Source organism: Coregonus lavaretus, assembly GCF_964263955.1.
Source record: "Coregonus lavaretus genome assembly, chromosome: 11".
In the NCBI taxonomy this organism is placed as follows: domain Eukaryota; kingdom Metazoa; phylum Chordata; class Actinopteri; order Salmoniformes; family Salmonidae; genus Coregonus; species Coregonus lavaretus.
Genome location: NC_139998.1, coordinates 29,473,225 through 29,498,891, shown reverse-complemented (window position 1 = coordinate 29,498,891; position 25,667 = coordinate 29,473,225). Strand labels below are relative to the sequence as shown.

The following is a 25,667-nucleotide window of genomic DNA, read 5'->3' as shown; positions in this document are numbered from 1 at the left end:
TTAAAATATGTTTACTGTCCAGCAAATGACAATGTAAAAGTGTATAGTTTGATTTGAATTAATGAAGTGTAATGATGAATTGGTAAGTAGCTAGCTAGCTAACGTTAGATAAGTGATTTCAGGGCGGTCGCTCATGAGGTGAGTTAGCTGGGTGACAACGCCTGCTATCTGTGACTGATTTCATGCTAGCTAGCTGTTACGGTAACTGCACAGATGAGTATATTTGGTAACAACATCAGTTCTTGCTAGCTAGCATCCTTATTTCATGAAGCATATCAATTTCCTACCCTGGCAGCTCGTCAATCTATTGAAGATGGAAATGGATGTTTCCAGCATAAGCAAACATAATGGTGAGTATTGTTCATATTTGATGGACTTCTATAAGTTACACGACAGTACTGGACGGTTTTTGTTTATTTGTTGGGTTTGTCTGTATCTCCATGAGTTTATTTTTACTTTACAGCCACCAAGACCGATCTGAGTTTGTTGCTGGAGTGTCTGAAGTACCAGATGAAATGTCCTGATTCACAGAAACAAGCTCTTCTCACCATCTACTCTATCTGTCAACAGAGAGGTCTCTCTCTCACACACACACACAGCAAATCCCCTAAAGATAGACAAATTGACAAATCTAACAGTTATGCAATGGCACTGATTTTCTCTTGCTCTCTCTCTATCAGAGGAGAATGTGGACTTCTTCAGAGAGATGGGAGGGGTGGTGTTTGTGTACAACCTCTCCAAATCCAGTGCTCACTCAGAGGTCAGGGAGACTGCTCTCTTCATACTGGGAACGCTGGCAGAGGCCAATGGTGTGTGTGTGTGTGCGTGTGTGCTGGTAGTGTACTTTAAGCAGGTTCTCTCTGACTCTGACGCTGTACGTGTATTGTAAACAAGCTGTGTGTTTAGTCTGCTGTAAGCAGGCCCTGTGTAGGAGGGAAACATTCAGTGATCTGACAGAGTGTCTGATGCAGCAGGACAGTCCACTGACCCAGAGGAGAGTAGCTGTCTACCTGATCTCTGTCCTCGTCGCCAACAACAGTAAGCGCAGACAGGAAAAACTGACTGAGTTTCTTTGGTCCTGCTGGGGTTGAGAATTGATTTGGACAGGGAATGATTGTCATGACAGGCAGTTGTTTTAGCTGGTACAGCCAGAGGAGGATGGACCCCCCCCCCTTTCAAGGGAGTTTTTCCTTGCCACTGTGCTGCTGCTTGATCTTTGGGGTCTAAGCCACGTTATTGTGAGGCACTTTGTGATGCTTATGTGAAAAGCACTATACAGGTGCAGCTCAATAAATTAGAATATTGTGGAAAAGTTAAGTAATTTCAATAATTCAATTGACAAAGTGAAACTCATATATCGTGGATTAATTACACAAAAGTGAAATAGTTCAAGGTTGTATTTGTTTTAATCTGAATGATTACGGCTTACAGCTCATGAAAACCCCAAATTCAGAATATTGTGAAAAAGTTCAATATTGTAGACTCAAGGTGTCACACTCTAATCAGCTAACTAACTCAAAACACCTGCAAAGGTTTCCTGAGCCTTTAAATGGTCTCTCAGTCCAGTTCAGTAGGCTTCACAATCATGGGGAAGACTGCTGACTTGACAGTTGTGCAGATGACAGTCATCAACACCCTCAACAAGGAGGGAAAGCCTCAAAAGATCATTGCTAAAGAAGCTGGCTGTTCACAGAGTGCTGTATCCAAGCATATTCATGGAAAGTCGAGTGGAAGGAAGAAGTGTGGTAAGAAAAGGTGCACAAGCAACAGGGATAACCAGAGCCTTGAGAGGATTGTCAAGCAAAGGCCATTCAAAAATGTGGGGGAGCTTCACAAGAAGTGGACTGAGGCAGGAGTCAGTGCATCAAGAGCCACCACGCACAGACGTATCCAGGAAATGGGCTACAACTGTCGCATTCCTCGTGTCAAGCCACTCCTGAACCAGAGGCAATGTCAGAAGCGTCTTACCTGGGCTAAGGAGAAAAATAACTGGTCTGTCGCTCAGTGGTCCAAAGTCCTCTTTTCAGATGAAAGTACATTTTGCATTTCATTTCGCAATCAAGGTCCCAGAGTCTGGAGGAATAGTGGAGAGGCACATAATCCAAGTTGCTTGAAGTGCAGTGTGAAGTTTCTACAGTCAGTGATGATTTGGGGAGCCATGTCATCTTCTGGTGTTGGTCCACTGTGTTTCATCAAGTCCAAAGTCAACTCCGCCATCTACCAGGAAATGTTAGAGCACTTCATGCTTCCTTCTGCTGACAAGCTTTATGGAGATGCTGATTTCATTTTCCAGCAGGACTTGGCACCTGCCCACACTGCCAAAGGTACCAATACCTGGTTCAATGACCATGGGATTACTGTGCTTGATTGGCCAGCAAACTCGCCTGATCTGAACCCCATAGAGAATTTATGGGGTATTGTCAAGAGGAAGATGAGAGAGACAAGACCCAACAATGCAGACGAGCACACAGGCTGATCGACTCCATGCCACGCTGCATAGATGCAGTGATTCATGCAAAAGGAGCCCCAACCAAGAACTGACAGCATGTACAAGAACATACTTTTCAGAAGGCCGACATGTCTGTATTACATTTCATTTTTTCACTGGTCTTATGTCATATTCAAATTTTCTAAGATACTGAATTTGTGGTTTTCATGAGCTGTAAGCCGTAATCATCGAGATTAAAACAAATACAGGCTTGAACTATTTCACTTTTTGTGTAATTAATCCACAATATATATGAGTTTCACTTCGTCAATTGAATTATTGAAATTACTTAACTTTTCCACAATATTCTAATTTATTGAGCTGCACCTGTATATTGTACATAAAATGTGATTAATTGTGTGTGTGCTGCTTTAGGGTCTGGACAGATTTTTGCTCAGACGTCGGGCTGTCTGGACATCCTGCTGGACTTGTTCAGGTAAACACTGAAAAGCACCACTGGTTTTCAGGCAGAACTGTTTCCAAATTGAGAACTAATTTACTTTTACAAAAGACCTGGATGGTCAAGAGGTGAGCAGTAGATACAAAATACACTGCTCAAAAAAATAAAGGGAACACTAAAATAACACATCCTAGATCTGAATGAATGAAATAATCTTATTAAATACTTTTTTCTTTACATAGTTGAATGTGCTGACAACAAAATCACACAAAAATTATCAATGGAAATCAAATGTATCAACCCATGGAGGTCTGGATTTGGAGTCACCCTCAAAATTAAAGTGGAAAACCACACTACAGGCTGATCCAACTTTGATGTAATGTCCTTAAAACAAGTCAAAATGAGGCTCAGTAGTGTGTGTGGCCTCCACGTGCCTGTATGACCTCCCTACAACACCTGGGCATGCTCCTGATGAGGTGGCGGATGGTCTCCTGAGGGATCTCCTCCCAGACCTGGACTAAAGCATCCGCCAACTCCTGGACAGTCTGTGGTGCAACGTGGCGTTGGTGGATGGAGCGAGACATGATGTCCCAGATGTGCTCAATTGGATTCAGGTCTGGGGAACGGGCGGGCCAGTCCATAGCATCAATGCCTTCCTCTTGCAGGAACTGCTGACACACTCCAGCCACATGAGGTCTAGCATTGTCTTGCATTAGGAGGAACCCAGGGCCAACCGCACCAGCATATGGTCTCACAAGGGGTCTGAGGATCTCATCTCAGTACCTAATGGCAGTCAGGCTACCTCTGGCGAGCACATGGAGGGCTGTGCGGCCCCCCAAAGAAATGCCACCCCACACCATGACTGACCCACCGCCAAACCGGTCATGCTGGAGGATGTTGCAGGCAGCAGAACGTTCTCCACGGCGTCTCCAGACTCTGTCACGTCTGTCACGTGCTCAGTGTGAACCTGCTTTCATCTGTGAAGAGCACAGGGCGCCAGTGGCGAATTTGCCAATCTTGGTGTTCTCTGGCAAATGCCAAACGTCCTGCACGGTGTTGGGCTGTAAGCACAACCCCCACCTGTGGACGTTGGGCCCTCATACCACCCTCATGGAGTCTGTTTCTGACCATTTGAGCAGACACATGCACATTTGTGGCCTGCTGGAGGGCATTTTGCAGAGCTCTGGCAGTGCTCCTCCGGCTCCTCCTTGCACAAAGGCGGAGGTAGCAGTCCTGCTGCTGGGTTGTTGCCCTCCTACGGCCTCCTCCACGTCTCCTGATGTACTGGCCTGTCTCCTGGTAGCGCCTCCATGCTCTGGACACTACGCTGACAGACACAGCAAACCTTCTTGCCACAGCTCGCATTGATGTGCCATCCTGGATGAGCTGCACTACCTGAGCCACTTGTGTGGGTTGTAGACTCCGTCTCATGCTACCACTAGAGTGAAAGCACCGCCAGCATTCAAAAGTGACCAAAACATCAGCCAGGAAGCATAGGAACTGAGAAGTGGTCTGTGGTCACCCCCTGCAAAACCAGTCCTTTATTGGGGGTGTCTTGCTAATTGCCTATAAATTCCACGTGTTGTCTGTTCCATTTGCACAACAGCATGTGCAATTTATTGTCAATCAGTGTTGCTTCCTAAGTGGATAGTTTGATTTCACAGAAGTGTGATTGACTTGGAGTTACATTGTGTTGTTTAAGTGTTCCCTTTATTTTTTTGAGCAGTGTAGTATTGAAACTATACAGGACAACACCAATTCCAGTTCAGGTTTATTGATGTCTCTCTCCCAAGGACTAGTTTCCCTCTCTCTGGCGAGGCCACAGTGAAACCTGCTAACATCACTCAGCTGTTCCAACTCTGGACCTCTGTGTCCAGTGCTCTCTGTGGCTGTGTCAACAACCCCCAGAATGGTAACACCTGTGTCTGTGTGTATGTTTGTGTCCTTGTACAGTGTTCTATGCAGCTGTACATAAAATAAACAACTGTGGTTACGCATGCATGTGTGTATCTTGCAGTAGTTTAATGTTTATAGAGAGAGAGAATAGAAGGGAGGTCGAAGGAAGAAGAAAAGCTTTTCGTCTTTCATGTCTTAACCCTTTCTTTCCCTAGAGGAGAGCCAGCGTATCTGTGTGTCAGCCTTCCCCCTGGTCAAGGCCTGGCTGCAGCAGCTCTCTCACCCCCGCACAGAGATGGTTCAGCCCATCTGCTCCTTCATAGCCATGACGGTCGCCAACAACCGTGAGTAAAACAGGGATGATACACTGACACTAATGTTTAGAGCCTGTTACTTACATATGTATCCATATCATGTGATTTGAAATGGTCTGTTAGCCTTTTTCACAGATTTTCTTAAGTTGTCTGTCACACACAGAATACCTAGGTTGCTCTTGCAATGGATGGTTTGTAATTGTAATCCGACTAGTTTTATAAGTGTAGTGACCTTCAGTCTGTAGAAGTTACAGTGTCCTGGAGTGTTTTGGTTTAGACAACCTTTCACTAACTGTTCAAATGAAGGTCTCTCTCTCTCTCTCTCTCTCGCTCGTGTCAAGGAAGGAAGGAAGGAAGGAAGGATGGATGAATGCCATTAGTCTGTAGATACTACAGTGGAGAGAACAGTTTTATCTATTGAACTCTCATCTTGTCTTTCACTCCTTTCTCTGTGTCTCTCACTATCCATCTCTCCCTCTGGAACCCTCTCTCTCTCTATCAGATTGTGCTCAGGAGAGTTTTTCCTCAGTTAGCGGGCTCGAAACTCTGACCCTCACTCTGATTCGCTTAGCCTCTCATGCCTCCCACAGCCCATTGGCCTGTCAGCTGTCTGTCATCATGACCAAGACCCTGTCAGCCTGCATCACTGACAACCGTGAGTGACTCACTCCCCTCTCCCCTACCCCCAAGGCAACTAGATTCATCGGCAGGCCGATTGTTGTCGGAGCAGATGGTTGGGGGGCCGGAACATAATTATAAGAATTTGTATACTGCAAATTAACCACAACTAAACCCAAAAGGAGATGGTATTTGAAATAACAATTTTCATACCTTGATTACATTGAGACACGATCACGTCTCTTTTTCTATTCGTGGGTGTGCTTGGGAACAGATTTCCTAAATTACTCATTTTCTGCTGAATTCCTGGTCATTTTACAGTCGTTGTTTTGCCCAAAACACAAAAAAATATATATATTTGTTTTTACTAGAAACTTTGGGGGGCTAAAAAAAAAATCACTCACAGGCCGATTTTGGCCCGCGGGCTGCATGTTGCCGACCCCTGCCATAGGCCTAGGCACTTGTATAGAACTCACTCACCCATTCACACTCGTACAGCCATGTAAACCAGCTCTCCTCAGGTAACCAGTCCATTCTCTCCTCTGCGCGTAGCTGTGTTGGCGTCAGGTCTAGCAGGTTATGGTTTGGTTCCCCAGCTCATCTCCCTGCTGTCCAGCCCCAACCTGGAGCCCCAAGGCAGGCTAATTGCCATACTCACCCTGGGACACTGCACTGAGGCCTCTGGTAACGAACACAGATTTATTGGAAACAAATAATGACGATAACACTATCTTACAATGCCAAAGCAAACATGAATTTATCACATCAATGATAACAGCACAGTAATAACTGGAATAACAACTACTGTATTTGAATGCCCCCACCACCCCCATAGAGGAGCACCAGTCCCAGTTGTTACAGTGTGGAGGTCTGTCCCTCATCATCACTCTACTGACTGAGTCTACCAGCGAAGAGCTCAGGAAGGCTGCTACCTTCATACTGCAGACCTGCAAACAGGCTAGTGAGTACACACACACACACACACACAAAGGCCTGTGTTCAAAGGTCAGTGAGTCTGTGGAAGTGAGTCTAGCCATTTGATGATGTCCATAGCACCGTCTCTCCTCTCATCCTTCTCTCCTCCCAGCTGTGTCTCTGCGTGGTGTGGTCCAGGGGGAGTCCCAGGGTCAGACTGGGGAGGTGGAGCCCCCTGTGGACATGGAGGGGTACTGGAGGTCAGCACGAGACATGCTGCACAGGATCAACCAGCTGGAGAGACAACAGGCTCAGGTGTACTAAACACACACACAGCAATCTTTACAAAGGCACTGCAAACATCAGTCTTCTCCTCCACACACAGGCATATACACTCACTCACTCATCCACACTCTTCAAACGCCAAGCTTTTATATAGACACACAAATCTTCCTTCTATTTCACAGGTGTGTGGTGTTGGGGTTGTTGCCCAGGGAGCTGAGGAAGAGTGGCAGGAGGACAAACCAAACCCCTCAGACCAACAGAACCCTGCAGGATTGGGGAGGAAGGAGCTACTCTCACCCCTACCTCTCCCCCCACCCCCAACCCCTCACCACACCTCTTTACCATACCAGGAGAGGAGAGGAGAAAGAGGAGAGAGGAGTGGCCAAGAGAGAAGATATGGAAGAGGAGGAGAGAAAGGAGAGGAGAGGGCGATGGATGGCGAGAGAGAGACCCCTGTCCTGCCTGTCTTAGTGAGGAGGGGTAGAGATGGAGAGAGAGTGAAGCGAGACCAGAGAGACAGAGAGGAGAAACAACTCACAAACAGAGGGCAGGACCTAACGGTGAGGGTCTAACAAAGCTCCAGTCCACTCACCACACAATTGTTCAGTCCAGACCCCTACCCCTACCCTCTAGGCACTTCGTGTTAATCTGAAAGGATTGGATAGGTATAAAAGCAATATGGTAGCTCCACCGTGCCGTCTGATATGCTGTTTCTGGACAGGGCTGATTTATTTTGCGCACACACACACACACACACACACTACTAGTCTCTAAGCCCACTGACTCTCTTGGCGTTATGGAGTAAGTTAAGTGTCAAAAGTTGTGGTTGTTTTGACCAGGAGCATGTAAGGAGACAGATATTCCAAGCCAGTGAGGAGCCGCAGAAACCCGGCCACAGCAGCAGAGTGCGAGAGGGAGAGAAGAGGACGCACACACACTCTCTCACACATCAAGAGAGGGAGAGCGACAGGGCAGCAAACACACACACTAAGGCATACAGAAACATACAGGCAGAAGAGAAAAGACACACCACGCTGCACGTGCACACACTAGGAAACACACACAGAGCAAAGGAAAGGGATAGGGGCTTGGCAGCTAAGAGAAACACTTATCCTCTCTACACCAACAAAACCACAGCGTCACACACGCATGTAAACACACAGACCGAGAACCGCCGAGACAAGCACCCTGGGAGGAGAGGGCAGACTGGTGTCCCGGGGCAGCCCAGTGGTGGAGAGGATGAGAGGTGTTATGTATGTCTGGGGACGGGAACATTTGTCACCTCCTCCTCTTCCTCCAGGCCGCTAGAGGGACACTCCCAGACACACACACACAGGTCGGTACTCTGCACAATATGCAAATGCTATATTTACTGAAACATGATTCTTGTGAAGTGTTTCATGTTAATTCTATGTAAGAAATGAAGTGGAATTCTGTGTATACCGGTTCTTCTCTCCCTCGTGGTTTGGGGTTTAGCCAAGTGTTCAAGTGCCCAGCTCCAGGCAAGCCAGGATTGAGCAGGCAGAAGAAACTGTTGGACGATGAAGGTACAAAATGTTAATGGGATAAAGTGACAATGCAAAACTGTCTTTATCGCTTTATCTACAGCTCTAAAAAAAATTTGAACAGTCTCTTACCAAATCCCAACAGTAACACAGTTCTTGCCTCTCCCCCCTCCCCACTCCCCACCCCCCTTCCGTCCTTTCTTAGATGCCCTGTCTGTGTGTTCTGAGCTGCTGGACAGTGAGATCAGTAAGATACTGGAGACTCCAGCCACCACAAATAAACCCACCTATAGGTGCTCAGGTGTGTGTGTGTATACAGTATATTATGCGTGTGTGTGTGTGTGTGTGTGTGTGTGTGTGTTGGTTAATCCAGCTGTTTCCATCTCCCTAGGCTGTGTGTTGCGGTTCAGTGAGGTGACCAGCCGGTCGTTCCCTGTCCTCCAGAGGTCCTGTCCTCACAGCTGTGACCTGCACATGGTGCTGCAGCAGGCCACACACAGCTACACAAAGTGCTTCCGAGAAATACGCAGGAGGAGATACGCAAACACGACTAACCAGAGAGAGATGCAGCGAGACTCACACACTCTGGGACCGAGAGAGGGTGGGACTCAGAGCATCTGGGATCACAGCAGAGGTAAGAATCCTGAAGTGCAGAACACACACACACACCGATACGATCTGAGACGTGATGTGTGTCAGGTTGTAACAGAGGCCAGTCTGACTCCTATCCGTAAAGGACCCCTGCTGAAGAGCTACTCAACCCACAAAGGACAACACAACAATGACCACAACCGTAAGATTCACCAACTCACCAAAACTATTCCATCCTCCGTCTTGGGGTTGGAAAACAACATATTATATTAGTCTCTATCACCTTCTCCTCTTTTCTCCTCCCTCTCTGTCTCTCTCCCCCCTCCTTTCTCTGTCAGATGTGAGTCTCACCCCCCTAAAGAAGCGTGGTCCATGTGGAGATATCACCCTGACTCCTGTGTGTAGAGGTGGTCTGATGAGGAGCTTCTCCTCTGTGACCAGCAGGGGGCAGGAGAGCGGAGGTACAGTATGTTCAGACACCATAACAACACATTACAGCACATTACAACTCTTAGCACTTTAGCCTTAATTTAACCCAGCTCATAATGAGAGCCTTATTGTTTCTAATGTATCATCTGACTCCCTCTGTCTTACTCTGTGTGTGTCTGTCTCTGTCTCTCTCTCTCAGACGTTAGTCTCACTCCCTTGAAGAAGCCTCGGCCCTCTGAAGGTAAGGAAATGAAGCTATTGTTGAAATGTGATACTGTATGTTTAGTTTCAATTTATTTTGGGATGGAAGTGCAGGGAAGTGTGTTTAAATGCTACTTCTGGAGGTTGTTCTGATCATGTATGCAGCACTGCCTCCTAGCTGTCTGGGTTATATAATAATGTATTATGGTGTTGTGCAACAATTACACTGGTATGGTTGGGGGTATGTCAATTGATCACTGCAAGAGGTCAGAGGTTAGGGTCAGTCTTGTGCTCAGGATACTGAGAAAGAGGCTGAGATTTGTGCTAAATTACATTTGAAATGGGTGTTGGAGATTGGATAGTTATTGAGTTATGGCATAAGTTGATGACTGGAGATGAGTTATAGATTATTGAGTTATGGGATAAGTTGATGCGTTAGAGATAGTTGAGTTATGGGATAAGTTGATGCGTTAGTGAGAGTTGAGTTATGGGATTAGTTGAGTTATGGTATAAGTTATAGATAGTTGAGTTATGGTATAAGTTTAGACGGTGGTGACGGGCTGCTATGAGGTTATAACCAATATGCGACATGAATGTCTGTGTGTATACGCTTGCCTGTGTGCGCGCGTATTTGTGGTTGTGTGTGTGTTTCTCGTGGGATTCCTGGTGTCCAGTGTATTCCTGGCAGCACAGAGGAATGTTGAACCACTGCCAATGTTCTCACAGCACAGCACAGACCAGGGCGGCCTTAGTTGTCCAACACTAGCTCCTAGCTAGTCATCACTCTGTTACTGAGCTCTACAGCTGTACAACGCTAGCTAGTTTAAACTCTGTTATAGCGCTGTTAAGCTTCTCCCCCCCCTCCAATGTCGTGTAGTAGTGTCCACTTCTAGTCTTCTGTGTGTGTTGTTTCACTCTTCATTCAGATTTACTCTTGCCCTCTCTTTTTGAACACATGCTTCCTCCTCCTCCACACTTTTTTGTCTGAAATACTACATTCTCTTTCTCCGTCTGTCCCTCCGTTTCTTTCGCTTTCTCCATCCAGACTGTCTGTCGCCCTCTCGTGTCGCCCTCTCATGTCTTTCTCTCTTGCTTTTCTCTGTTCTTCCACCAGCTTGATCTGTCCCTTCTACCCCCCCCTCTGCCCCTCTCTCCATCTCTCCTTTTATTCTCTCTCCCTGTTTGGCCAGTGAATCTCTCTTCTGTGTTCTATTGTTCTGGTAGCAGGCAGCTGTATTAGGCGTGACGGATGACGTAATGTCACTCCAATGAAGAATAGAAAGGAGGGAGAGATTGTATTTTCTCTTTATTAGATTGTCTCCGTGTTTAGCTCAACACGCTCTGAGAGCGGTTGGTCTCTGCTCACAATGAGGCGTGACACATCAGTTCTTTGCTTACTCTCTCACTCTTTCTCTCTCTTACTCACACACACACACACACACACACACACACACACACACTAATGTTCTCTCTCTCGTTGACACACACAGACAGGAGAACAGATCATGGTGCCATTGATGATCAGCAGGAGACTCTGTTCATGGGAAAACCCTCTCTGACTGTAAGGAGGGAGAGAGAGAGAGAGTGTGTGTCCACCGCTGTCTCTGTAGAAGTGTACATTTACATTTACATTTTAGTCATTTAGCAGACGCTCTTATCCAGAGCGACTTACATATTTTTATTTATTTTATACTGGCCCCCTGTGGGAATCGAACCCAATACCCTGGCGTTGCAAACACCATGCTCTATCAACTGAGCTACATCCCTGCCGGCCATTCCCTCCCCTACCCTGGACGACGCTGGGCCAATTGTGCGCCGCCCATGAGTCTCCCGGTCGCGGCCGTGTATTGAATGGAGGTTAATCTATAGTGGATGGACTGACCGTATAGAACAGCTAGTGTTCAAGTAACCAGGCAATGTGACAACAGAGACAACTATGCCAGTGTGTGTGTGTATGATGGTGTCTCCTTCTCAGTTCAGTAGGGGAATGTTACCCAAGAGGTCTGTGTGTGTGATGGTCCCCTCTCTATTGCAGAGCAGTTACAAAACCAAGGAAAGGAGGATGATGGCAGATTGTTTTGTCTCATGTCCTCTCTCTTGTCTGTCTCTCTTGTCTCTCTCTCTCTTTCTTTCGTTCTTTCTTTCTTTCTTTCTTTCTTTCTTTCTTTCTTTCTTTCTTTCTTTCTTTCTTTCCATCCACAGAGGGAGAGGAGGAACTTCAGCCGTGAGGAGGAGAGTTACCTGTGTGGAGGTATAGAGAGGTTTGGTCCGTCCTGGAACACCATCCTGTGGGCCTATCCCTTCCAGCCGGGGCGCACCCATGTAGATCTGGCCCAGACATACAAACACCCGCATGTAATAGGCATCAACAATGGTTTTAAAAACATTTGTCACTGACTTCAATTTCAGTTGGTGAGTATTCGACTGAGCCTGCTTGCTCTTTATATGTGTCATTCTCTCTGTCCCGTTTTGTCTTGTTCCCTCTTTCATTTTTTCTTCCTCACTCTTTCTCTCCCTACATGCTAAAGGCCAGGGTATGGATTCAACCTCTCCATGAGATCCTGATTTGTCTATTGTACATCACAGTAATATATTTGAAATACTCTAATTTAATATTCAGTAATAGTTTTGAAGTACTTACATTTAATCCCCAGTTTGAAATTGTTAACTTCTATGTTGTATTACTGTAAGTAAACCACATTAAGATATATTTGTTATTTAATTTAGTAAAATATTGAAATATGTTAATTTAATGCTCATTGAGGATTAATGAAGGGTCTGTTCTGTATTCCTTAACCTTGTTTTTACACAGAAGTATTGTGGTGCCTATGTGAAGTAGTTTAATATTGTCTGGAATAGAACAATTGAAATGATTAATGTAACTCACTTGACGTTTTCATTATTTATTTTGTTCACTGTTTATGTATTTCTTGAGACTGAGATGGTTGTTCACTCGTCATCCCCTGAAGTTGTTTGTATTGAATTAAACTGAAGGGTGTCTGTATGCAGCAATGTGTCTCATTGATACTCTCACACCATGCCTTTTCATTCAGGGAATTAACAATGAGGATTTTAATTTACTGACTTGAGTTTAAGAACTGCTTTCTCTACTTCTAGAGAGTTGATCATGTTTGTCCCTCAAGGGGAAATGCTCTTTACAGATTGTAAATACACTGAACAAAAATATAAACGCAACATGCAACAATTGAAAAGATTACAGTTCATATAAGGAAATCAGTCAATTGAAATATTCATTAGGCCCTAATCTATGGATTTCATGACTGGGAATACAGATATGCATCTGTTGGTCACAGATACAGTGGGGAGAACAAGTATTTGATACACTGCCGATTTTGCAGGTTTTACTACTTACAAAGCATGTAGAGGTCTGTAATTTTTATCATAGGTACACTTCAAATGTGAGAGACGGAATCTAAAACAAAAATCCAGAAAATCACATTGTATGATTTTTAAATAATTAATTTGCATTTTATTGCATGACATGCAGTGAGGGGAAAAAAGTATTTGATCCCCTGCTGATTTTGTACGTTTGCCCACTGACAAAGAAATGATCAGTCTATAATTTTAATGGTAGGTCTATTTGAACAGTGAGAGACAGAATAACAACAAAAAAATCCAGAAAACGCATGTCAAAAATGTTATAAATTGATTTGCATTTTAATGAGGGAAATAAGTATTTGACACCTTCTCAATCAGAAAGATTTCTGGCTCCAAGGTGTCATTTATACAGGTAACGAGCTGAGATTAGGAGCACACTCTTAAAGGAAGTGCTCCTAATCTCAGCTTGTTACCTGTATAAAAGACACCTGTCCACAGAAGCAACCCAATCAATCAGATTCCAAACTCTCCACCATGGCCAAAGAGCTCTCCAAGGATGTCAGGGACAAGATTGTAGACCTACACAAGGCTGGAATGGGCTACAAGACCATCGCCAAGCAGCTTGGTGAGAAGGTGACAACAGTTGGTGCGATTATTCGCAAATGGAAGAAACACACAGACCTGTCAATCTCCCTCAGTCTGGGGCTCCTTGAAAGATCTCACCTCGTGGAGTTGCAATGATCATGAGAACGGTGAGGAATCAGCCCAGAACTACACAGGAGGATCTTGTCAATGATCTCAAGGCAGCTGGGACCATGGTCACCAAGAAAACAATTGGTAACACACTACGCCATGAAGGACTGAAATCCTGCAGCGCCCGCAAGGCCCCCCTGCTCAAGAAAGCACATATACAGGCCCGTCTGAAGTTTGCCAATGAACATCTGAATGATTCAGAGGAAAACTGGGTGAAAGTGTTGTGGTCAGATGAGACCAAATTTTTTGGCATCAACTCAACTTGCTGTGTTTGGAGGAGGAGGAATGCTGCCTATGACCCCAAGAACACCATCCCCACCGTCAAACATGGAGGTGGAAACATTATGCTTTGGGGGTGTTTTTCTGCTAAGGGGATAGGACAACTTCACCGCATCAAAGGGACGATGGACGGGGCCATGTACCGTCAAATCTTGGGTGAGAACCTCCTTCCCTCAGCCAGGGCATTGAAAATGGTTTGTGGATGGGTATTCCAGCATGACAATGACCCAAAACACACGGCCAAGGCAACAAAAGAGTGGCTCAAGAAGAAGCACATTAAGGTCCTGGAGTGGCCTAGCCAGTCTCCAGACCTTAATCCCATAGAAAATCTGTGGAGGGAGCTGAAGGTTCGAGTTGCCAAACGTCAGGCTCGAAACCTTAATGACTTGGAGAAGATCTGCAAAGAGGAGTGGGACAAAATCCCTCCTGAGATGTGTGCAAACCTGGTGGCCAACTACAAGAAACATCTGACCTCTGTGATTGCCAACAAGGGTTTTGCCACCAAGTACTAAGTAATGTTTTGCAGAGGGGTCAAATACTTATTTCCCTCATTAAAATGCAAATCAATTTATAACATTTTTTGACATGTGTTTTTCTGGATTTTTTTGTTGTTCTGTCTCTCACTGTTCAAATAAACCTACCATTAAAATTATAGAATGATCATGTCTTTGTCAGTGGGCAAACATATAAAATCAGCAGGGGATCAAATACTTTTTTTCCCTCACTGTAAGTATTTGATCACCTACCAACCAGTAAGAATTCCGTCTCTCACAGACCTGTTAGTTTTTCTTTAAGAAGCCCTCCTGTTCTCCACTCATTACCTGTATTAACTGCACCTGTTTGAACTCGTTACCTGTATAAAAGACACCTGTCCACACACTCAATCAAACAGACTCCAACCTCTCCACAATGGCCAAGACCAGAGAGCTGTGTAAGGACATCAGGGATAACATTGTAGACCTGCACAAGGCTGGAATGGGCTACAGGACAATAGGCAAGCAGCTTGGTGAGAAGGCAACAACTGTTGGCGCAATTATTAGAAAATGGAAGAAGTTCAAGATGACGGTCAATCACCCTCGGTCTGGGGCTTCATGCAAGATCTCACCTCGTGGGGCATCAATGATCATGACGAAGGTGAGGGATCAGCCCAGAACTACACGGCAGGACCTGGTCAATGACCTGAAGAGTGCTGGGACCACAGTCTCAAAGAAAACCATTAGTAACACACTACGCCGTCATGGATTAAAATACTGCAGCGCACGCAAGGTCCCCCTGCTCAAGCCAGCGCATGTCCAGGCCCGTCTGAAGTTTGCCAATGACCATCTGGATGATCCAGAGGAGGAATGGGAGAAGGTCATGTGGTCTGATGAGACAAAAATAGAGCTTTTTGGTCTAAACTCCACTCGCCGTGTTTGGAGGAAGAAGAAGGATGAGTACAACCCCAAGAACACCATCCCAACTGTGAAGCATGGAGGTGGAAACATCATTCTTTGGGAATGCTTTTCTGCAAAGGGGACAGGACGACTGCACCGTATTGAGGGGAGGATGGATGGGGCCATGTATCGTGAGATCTTGGCCAACAACCTCCTTCCCTCAGTAAGAGCATTGAAGATGGGTCGTGGCTGGGTCTTCCAGCATGACAACGACCCAAAACACACAGCCAGGGCAACTAAGGAGTGGCTCCGTAAGAAGCATCTCCAGGTCCTGGAGTGGCCTAGCCAGTCTCCAGACCTGAACCCAATAGAAAATCTTTGGAGGGAGCTGAAAGTCTGTATTGCCCAGCGACAGCCCCGAAACCTGAAGGATCTGGAGAAGGTCTGTATGGAGGAGTGGGCCAAAATCCCTGCTGCAGTGTGTGCAAACCTGGTCAAGACCTACAGGAAACGTATGATCTCTGTAATTGCAAACAAAGGTTTCTGTACCAAATATTAAGTTCTGCTTTTCTGATGTATCAAATACTTATGTCATGCAATAAGAGGCAAATTAATTACTTAAAAATCATACAATGTGATTTTCTGGATTTTTGTTTTAGATTTCGTCTCTCACAGTTGAAGTGTACCTATGATAAAAATTACAGACCTCTACATGCTTTGTAAGTAGGAAAACCTGCAAAATCGGCAGTGTATCAAATATTTGTTCTCCCCACTGTACCTTTAAAAAAAAAAGTAGGGGGAGGCGTGGATCAGAAAACCAGTCAGTATCTGGTGTGACCACCATTTGCCTCATGCAGCGCGACACATCTCCTTCGCATAGAGTTGATCAGGCTGTTGATTGTGGCCTGTGGAATGTTGTCCCACTCCTCTTCAATGACTGTGCGAAGCTGATGGAAATTGGTGTGAACTGGAACACGATGTCGTACACGTCGATCCAGAGCATCCCAAACATGCTCAATGGGTGACATGTCTGGTGAGTATGCAGGCCATGGAAGAACAATTGTGTGCAGATCTTTGCGACATGGAGCCATGCACTATCATACTAAAACATGAGCTGGTGTCTGGATGAATGGCACGACAATGGGCCTCAGGATCTCGTCACGGTATCTCTGTGCATTCAAATTGCTATCGATAAAAACAATGTGTTTGTTGTCCGTAGCTTATACATGCCCATACCATAACCCCACCGCCACCATGTGGCACTCTGCTCACAATGATATCAGCAAACCGCTCGCCCACACAACATGCTTTCTGCCATCTACCCGGTACAGTTGAAACGGATTCATCCATGAAGAGCACACTTCTCCAGCATGCCAGTGGCCATCGAAGGTGAGCATTTGCCCACTGAAGTTGGTTACGACGCCGAACTGCAGTCCGGTCAAGACCCTGGTGGGGATGACGAACACGCAGATGAGCTTCCCTGAGACGGTTTCTGACAGTTTGTGCAGAAATTCTTTGCTTGTGCAAACCCACAGTTTCATCAGCTGTCTCAGACCATCCCGCAGGTGAAGAAGCCGGATGTGGAGGTCCTGGGCTGGCGTGGTTACATGTGGTCTGCGGTTGTGAGGCCGGTTGGACGTATTGCCACATTCCCTAAAACGACGTTGGAGGCGGCTTATTGTAGAGAAATGAACATTCAATTCTTTGACAACAGCTCTGCTGGACATACATTCCTGCAGTCAGCATGTCAATTGCACACTCCCTCAAAACTTGAGACATCTGTGGCATTGTGTTGTGTGACAAAACTGCACATTTTAGAGTGGTCTTTTATTGTCCCCAGCACAAGGTGCACCTGTGTAATGATCATGCTGTTTAATCAGCTTCTTGATACACCACACCGGTCAGGTGGATGGATTATCTTGGCAAAGGAGAAATGCTCACTAACAGGGATGTAAACAAGTTTGAGAGAAATAAGCTTTTTGTGCGTATAGAACATTAATGAGATATTTTATTTCAGCTCATGAAACATGGGACCAACACCTAACCCTATAGATATTAGAATTTGAGAGAATTTTATGCAATCCATGAATATGGGTGTGTGAGTGTGGTTTAAACATGCATGAAACATAGGAGACTGAATGGGAGATGAAAAGGTATGTATAAAAACAACAGCAGGAGCTCATACTTTTCTTACATGGATGAAACTGACAGTTTGTAAATGTCAAAGCTATTTGGAGCTTTACCAGCAATTGGACTTTGGTTCTGATCGTTAGTGAGAAGAACTTGTCGAGTCAAGCGTCTGTTCAACACTCCTGTGCTATCTGGGAGGGTTCTGAACTCAGAACTGTTTGGCAATAATTATTTAAATTATCATATATTATAATTTCTGATAATCAGGAATCTCTGATTTGTTTTTTACTTCAGAAAACTAATAATGAAGTGCTATTAGCGACCACCAGTCAGAGACTACATCATGAGCCTACGTATGACTCTAGCTAGCTATCACTATGTCTTCCTATTAAAATAGACCAGTAGCCCTACCCCTAATTCTCTGTAGTGACCACATCTCTGAGTGGAGATATGAAGTGTTGTTTATTGAGTTCAGAGCCTGTGGAATGATAGGAATCACATCTGGAGAAAAACAGGCTGCTGGTCTGACTGTTATGTCTGGCAGATCTAGGATCAGATCTATGTAATAATATAATAATAATAAATAATATGCCATTTAGCAGACGCTTTTATCCAAAGCGACTTACAGTCATGCGTGCATACATTTTTTTGTGTATGGGTGGTCCCGGGGATCGAACCCACTACCTTGGCGTTACAAGCGCCGTGCTCTACCAGCTGAGCTACAGAGGACCACGTTGATGATGTTACCCTCCCCAAATCCTATCCTTAATCATCATGGATGAAACACAAAACTGACCAGTGGGAGTGTATGTGTGTGTGGCCACAAGTTATGTCCTTGAGCTGTTCTTGTTTATTCATTTATGTGTCATGTTTTGTGTGGACCCCAGGAAGAATAGCTGCTGCTTTCGCAACAGCTTATGGGGATCCTAATAAAATACCAAAATACCCTCACTGACCTAGTCTGCACTGTCATAAAGGAGAGACTGGGGGAGCAATATGGGGGGTATTTAGTGAGTAAACTGTGAATAGAGCTGACCGGATTCTCGATTAAAAACAATTATTTTGGTTCTACACTATACATGTCTTTTTTTTTTACCCACTTTTTCTCCCCAATTTCAATCTTGTCTAATCGCTGCAACTCCCCAACGGGCTCGGGACAGGCGAAGGTCAAGTCATGCATCCTCCGAAACATGATCCACCAACCACGCTTCTTAACACCCGCCCGCACCAACTTGTCGGAGGAAACACTGCTCAACTGATGACCAAGGTCAGCCTGCAGGCGCCCAGCCTGCCACAAGGAGTCACTAGAGCACGATGAGCCAAGTAAAGCCCCCCCAGCCAAACCCTCCCCTAACCCGGACGACACTGGGCCCTATGGGACTCCCCAGTCACGGCCGGTTGTGACACAGCCTGGGATTGAACCCAGGTCTGTAGTGACACTTCAAGCACTGTGATGCAGTGCCTTAGACCGCTGCGCCACTCGGGAGGCACCTACACTATACATTTCTATCTGTTCAGTAATGCTGCATCCTCCCTGAGTGTTATGAGTAAGGGGACTGGTATGTCAGTATGTGGCCAAACTAGACAGGATGGAAGTACAGCACATTTGAACTACAATTTTAACTGTAAACTCAAACCTTAACTGCAGAACAAGCAGCTGATGTACTACATGCTCATTAGTTTTGACACCTTTGATCTTTCTAAGGTGGTCATCTAATGACTACTTTACAGAAGCACTGGGAGGGGCATGTAGTAAATCAGCTTATACAATATTGCATCTTAAACGTTCTGAACATTTCAACCCACTGAATACATCCATGGTGGAAGAGTTGTGTCTGAGAGTGGGGAAGGGGGGGAGGAGTGAGGATGTAGGAAAGTTCTATGAGATTTATGAGAGGAGCAGATTTCACATGCTGCACTCTAGCACAGTCACACTGGAGACCACTGACCTAGACCCACTGAAACCCCCTTCCTCTGGAAAGAATGCTGCCTCCCCCTCTCTTCCCTTCTCTCCCTCCTCTTCACTTCTCTCCCAACCTTTGTCCTTCCTTTCTCTCCTTCCCTCTCCCCTTCTTTTCCTTGTCCTACATATTCCCTCCCTCGGTTTGTCTTCCTTTCTCTCCCACCCTTCTTCCCTCTCTCTATCTCACTCCTTCCCTCTCCACTCCCACATTCAACCGCCAATTCACTCTGTGAGAACGCTCTGTCTCCCTCCCTCTATGTGCACACATGTTCTGCATTGTATGTGTGCACATGTATGTGAATGTGATGCCGCAGCATGTATGTGTTTAGGAATGCCATAGTGTGTGTTCTGCGGGAGAGAGTGGGAACTCCCTGAGCAGAGATCAGGATGAGCAGGAGGGGTTCCATGAGTGCAGAAACACATTCATGCTTCCCACATTCTGTATTTACCATGGGTCTTAAAGGCCCAGGGCAGTCAAAAATGTGATTTATATATTTCCACACTATGAGATAAGAATAATACTGTGAAATTGTGACAATGATGACAATGCCCTTTTAGTGTAAGAGCTGTTTGAAAAGACCGCCTGAAATTTCTGCCTGTCTTTAGTGGCCGCGAGTTTTGGCCTTCCATGGTGACATCGCCATGCGGTAAATTAGTTAGACCAATAAGACAGTTCCAATCCTCTGCCAAGAACAGTATATTTTCTGTTTTTCCCTCCCAGACAGTCCTAGCGTTGCTTTATTAAGAATGTTTGTACTACCAATTCTAGTTCTATGCTTGCAGTAGTCCCCTCCTCCCTCCCACATACCTACAGGGACATGAGCCATAAGGAAATGGACATGAGCCATAAGGAAATGGTTATGAACAACTAAGGCCCCTATTCAAGCAAAACGACTATCTAGTTGTTTCTGGGGCAGATTTTTTTTTTGCATACTGAAAGTGTGTACTGGAGCATAGAAGGAACTTGATGCAGTGCTCAATCACTTATTTATCTGAATGCAACAGTGTTCAGATATAAATGTAATTTAGCCCACAACAGATGAGGGTCTGTCATGTATGTAGAGAATTGTTTCACTCCTTACATTACCTTGTGATTTCCTGACCTCTGTATCAATGTTTAGGGATTGAAATTGACTCACCAAGGTAATCTTTATTTGCTGATGTGCATGGTTGTGCTGATCACATCTCTGCAACATTAGTGGAAGCACATAAACCTCAACAGCCTTAAAATATACATGTCAGTATTGGATACATTGTCCTTGCAGCTCTCAGCCTCTTTAAAGACTAAATACCACATTGGAAAAGATTAATGAAAACAAAGAATCATCTTCAAGGTGGAACAATCTTATTTTATTTTCACAACCAGACCATCACCTTTAAGAATACATTCCCCCTAACCACTTCTCACTATCAAGAAAATATAATAAGGTCACTTCAGTTTCACAGAGTTAAAGAGGAAAGATTGTGAGAGAGTCCAAGCATGAGTGTACATCATAGCATATAGGCCGATTTCAAACATCGTTACAATTCATCAGGCGTACACAAAGGCAAACATCTTGTCATACATAGTTACTGTAAGTGTTCTGCTATGCAGTGTTATGTCTATATGGCTCAGAGGGTGATGATGGGTACTCACTCTCCTGCCCTGGCCACCAATCACCACACATCCCTTTAGTCAACCTACACCCACACAGAAAGGCATGTCCATATTAACTGGGGTCTAATCATTAGTCCGAAACGTTTTGCAACGGAAACTATTTACTCCAAACGGAAAGCGTTCTGCAAGAAAAAAATAGTTTCTATTGGACAAATTCAGGTAGGTCCCACCCAGTTTCATTCCGTTTGCGTCCGCTTGGTTCTGTTTGGTTCCTAGTGAATACACCCCAGGTCTCAAAAGATTATCTGAGTGCTACTTCACTGTCTCCTTAAGAAGCTGCTTAGTTTTCCCTTTAGCCTTCTCAGATCAACATGTGTTTTTTTGTTGTGTTTTTTTGCTTCTTCTGCCTTTTTCAGAACATCATTGTCCTGTTTTTTTTTTCCTCCGTGTTTTTTTTTTTTTTTTCTCCATCCAGCATCCCACATCAGCTCAGTGGACATCTCACTGTCGCCTTCCGTAATGTCGTCTGCTATGACATCATTGACCATGATGTCATCGGCCATCAGGTCTAAGTGCTTTAAGAGTCCGCCTTGCTCAGCTCGCTGCCCATGACGTCACACAGAAGCTGCTGCGCCATGCTCGCTGGCGTCTCCAGGGATTCTTTAGGCTCTTCCGTGATGGAGACAGAATTACAGGCAGCCTTTATGTTTTCATCATAGCATTCTGCATCCGCCAGGAGGTTTGTGGGCAGGTCTGGGGCAGGGCTGTGGGAGGGGGGAGCATCGAGGGGCTCAGGGGTCAGCTCAGTGACACCCAGGTCCAGAAGAGGGGCGGGGGAGAGGAACTCTGGAAAGACTGGCTGTGGGAGGAACTCCTGGGAGAGGTTTGGCTCTGGGACAGCCTCCTGTTCTATGACTGGCTCTGGGACTGGGATGACTGGTTCTGGCTCTAGGACTGGCTCTTGGACTGGGACGACTGGCTCTGGTTCTGGTTCGCTGACTGACACCAGGGGCTTGGGTTCAGGCTCGGCGGGCGGTGCTGGGGCCGGCTCTGGTTCTGGATTTGATGTAAGGTCTACCAGTGGGGCGCTCACCAGCTCCTCCAATGGGGGCTCTGTCTCTGGCTGCTTGGGGGTCTCTGGCTCAGCCTCCTGTACCGGTGCTGGCTCTGGTACTGATTCTACTACTGGTTCAGTCGCCTCTGCAACCACCACTGGCACCTCGGCTACTGCCTCCACCACAGCTTCCTGCGTGGCGTTTGCCTCCTCTGCAGCCTTCTGCTCGGCCGGTGCGGTGTCCCGTCTCCTGCTGATCCTATTTCCCATGGTGCACCTGTAGAGAATGAGACGGACAGAGTGAGACAGAGACACCTCAACCACAAGGAGGAGAGGGACCGACAGCGAGCAGATCAGTAGAGTGGGAAAAGTCCATTTGCACATCAACACCTTGCACCGAGATAAACAACTGGGACAAAAATTATCCTGCACACAGAACTCCTGCTTCCTAAGGGTGAATGTATCATCACCTGTCCATTTACATGGATGTTACAGGTTTAGTGAATCATTAATCTAGAGAATCATAACTAGTTTGTTGTCCTGGACACAGGGACTTGTACTTGAACATGAGCTAATGAACTCAAAGGATTAAATACATTTACCTTTGAGTCACAGCTATTCGGTTGTGTGAGTTCTGGACTTTCCCCCGACCTTGTGCCTTGTTTGATTTCCCAGCACCAGTGCCCAGTTTGGATGTGCTTATTGACCTAGTTTTATTGGATTAGTACACAATAAATCACAGGCGTCAATGAACAACTAAACTAACTGTGGAAATAAGTGTATGGTTACCGACTGAACACCGCTGTCATCGCCACAAGCTAACCCAGTGAGGAGGAAGTGTACAGAGACAGTAATATCTGAATCAACTTGTCTTATGCTGTCAGTGGTGGGAGGGGAGATAAAGCATTTAGTCTACTTCCCAAAGTGGTTTATCTGGGGCGGCGCGCAATTGGCCCAGCGTCGTCCAGGGTAGGGGAGGGAATGGCCGGCAGGGATGTAGCTCAGTTGATAGAGCATGGTGTTTGCAACGCCAGGGTTGTGGGTTCGATTCCCACAGGGGGTATGAAAAAATAAAATAAAATAATGTAAGTCGCTCTGGATAAGAGCGTCTGCTAAATGACGTAAATGTAAATCTGCTCTGTCACCAACAAGGCACTGTGGATTTCGAGTTGGCTTATTATTATCTAACTTGTCCCTGATGAACCAATAATGTGACAGCCACATCAGAATTATTTACACCGCTGGCAGTTGCATTATCATTCTATTTTATGTGGTCTGATTAGTTGGAACTGTTCATTTCACTGAACGTCTGAGTAAATGCTGGAATCCTTAGTTTCTACATCAATTTTTGGACTTATAAAATTAATGATATATACCCACTGATTCTTAAAGAATATAACTTGAGGTTAGTTCAACTGTCATACACCATCAGAACCCAAAATACAAGCTTGTTTTACTCCAATGTTTGTAAACCATGTAAATGTAAACAAACACTGTATAGCCTCAAAACATGGTTAAAACTATCATTTTGATATAATGGATGGTCGTCAGTCCTTGCATCCCCAGCCCATTCTTTGAATTTGAGAGTGGTTTCATTTCTCCAGGCCCATCCCTAAGGTTTTTACCAAAACACAGGCGGAGTGTCCTTTGTTATTGTTTCAATTAAGGATTATAGCGTTTAACCTATCCAATCCCTTCCCAAATTACCCACGTGCATTTACTTCAAACAACTTCAGTATTCTGCAAGTGGTTGATGAAATTCTGCAGAGACAAAAATGGTAAACTACTATGGTGAAATATTGGGATCATACTTCGGGGAATTTCACCAACCAAGTTGTGCTACACAGGTTAAGAGGCACTGACGGGCACTATTGACCTCGATGCATTGGAACAGAATGTTCCTTCTCGTGCAGGATCCCTTCCCGTGCAGGATCACGTGTCTGCTCTATGGAGCGTAGAGAGTCCCCCCCCGGGTGGGCGCGCCGAGCTGCAAGCGCACGTGCGTGGTATGTAGGCTCCATGTCCATAGGCTCCGCGGGTGCATCCGACATGCGAAGATTTAAGACAATCTTCAAAAATGCGTTGGAGTCGAAGTATGCGCTACGAAAAAACACATTCGATTCACACACTGCTACACTTGTTTTGCGCTCCAACTAAAGTGCACGACGGACGCGCAAACAGTGAAATTGATTGTCTCAAATAATGCGCGCAGTAAGATTCAGTTGGGTTTATACTGTTAAATATTCGTCAAACTGAACATGCACAAAAGCCACTTAATAAGTTAATCAAAGTTGATGACCATCAGTGTTTTTCTTAGGGTAATCTCATTAAGGTAATTACCGTTCAAACCACACCTTCCCCCAGCTGCTGTTTACTAGGCAGCACAAAAATGGGTCCCAGTCTGACAGTCTACACATACAGCCCTCTAAAATCACCCATCACCAACCCTCACAAGTAACCCGACCACGCATCATCACACAAACAATTAGTATTAAATCAACGGTGAATGAGCGGACCTTGTGTACGCGAGATGAAATTGAACAGAGAAAGAACAAAAGAGAACTGATGAGGGAGGCGGGGTCGCCGATTGCTGAACAAGCTGAAACATCCTCGAGTGAAAAGTACACTTACATAAAACAGTAGGCTAATCTCGAAAAAATGAAAAACATAAATGAAATGACTTTAAGATATTATAGAGTGCAGTGGAGAGAATATATTTACCAACCTTGGTAGTGGAATTAAAAAGCGAATTTAAGCCGCGCTAGAGAGAGAAGAGAGTGGCGAAATCTTCTTGCGCTCTCACGACTTGGCGAGGCGCGACAGAGAAGGGGAGGACAGTTTGGACAGAGGTTTAGTCCGTGATGTGTGTGTATTTGTGCGCGCGCCCACTGGCGCTCGTACACCCTGAGACTGTGACCATGTTCTAACAGTTAAATGAATCCTTCCCTCCATCCTTCCTTCCTTATTTCATCCCTACCATCCACTCCTTCTTGAGTGGTCCACTGGTCTGGATGTATGAAAGCTATACAGTGGAATCATTCCTTTTACCTGGCTAATCATTTGAGATCAGTGATTTCTTCGGGGAACTGTGGGATGGATTCATTTAACTGTTAGAACATGGTCACAGTCTCAGGGTGTACGAGCGCCAGTGGGCGCGCGCACAAATATACACACATCACGGACTAAACCTCTGTCCAAACTATCCTCCCCTTCTCTGTCGCGCGCTTTGTCAGTCAGTCCGTGCGTGCCTCGCCAAGTAGTGAGAGCGCAAGAAAATATTGTAACAAATATACGTGTTTCTCTCTCAAGTACTTAACCTCCTCCTCCTAATGAATGTGGTGGCTTGCGCACTAGGCAGTGCATTTCCTTTCTAGCCTCTAGTTTTGCTGTAGGCTTACTGTAGGTAGCTTAGGGTATTGATAATCAACACATTTACTGGGATGTTAGTCTCTCTCTCTCTCTCTCTCTCTCTCTCTCAATTTTTCAATTTTCAATTTAAGGGGCTTTATTGGCATTGGAAACATATGTTTACATTGC

The 25,667-nt window shown here is 45.4% G+C and overlaps 2 protein-coding genes across 3 annotated transcripts; one reads left to right on the top strand and one right to left on the bottom strand.

Moving 5' to 3' along the window:
* Window positions 1-313: 313 nt before the first annotated feature.
* Window positions 314-12,063, top strand: terb1 (telomere repeat binding bouquet formation protein 1; the record flags this gene model as incomplete). Its single annotated transcript, XM_084171426.1, is given in 22 exon segments — window positions 314-350; window positions 464-574; window positions 681-809; window positions 907-1,038; window positions 2,864-2,924; window positions 4,682-4,800; window positions 5,000-5,128; window positions 5,601-5,753; window positions 6,269-6,400; window positions 6,552-6,677; window positions 6,804-6,946; window positions 7,126-7,476; window positions 7,759-8,252; window positions 8,393-8,463; window positions 8,627-8,722; window positions 8,813-9,055; window positions 9,131-9,214; window positions 9,351-9,473; window positions 9,641-9,682; window positions 11,133-11,203; window positions 11,845-11,898; window positions 11,900-12,063. Coding segments are annotated over 22 exon segments (2,970 nt in total). The 3' UTR covers window positions 11,969-12,063.
* An 8,744-nt stretch (window positions 12,064-20,807) lies between these two features.
* LOC311136933 (uncharacterized protein) lies at window positions 20,808-24,999 on the bottom strand. Of its 2 annotated transcripts, XM_084171254.1 has the most exons (3): window positions 24,856-24,999; window positions 22,733-22,837; window positions 20,808-22,407 (listed from the first exon to the last, which is right to left on the bottom strand). In XM_084171254.1, the coding sequence occupies exon 3, from the start codon at window positions 22,398-22,400 to the stop codon at window positions 21,654-21,656; it is 747 nt and encodes a 248-aa protein (XP_084027380.1). In that variant the 5' UTR covers window positions 22,401-22,407; window positions 22,733-22,837; window positions 24,856-24,999; the 3' UTR covers window positions 20,808-21,653. The 2 variants fall into 2 exon arrangements, with proteins under 2 accessions (XP_084027380.1, XP_084027379.1); XM_084171253.1 differs by lacking the exon at window positions 22,733-22,837 and having other exon boundaries at window positions 24,856-24,966.
* Between the last annotated feature and the right edge of the window lie 668 nt (window positions 25,000-25,667).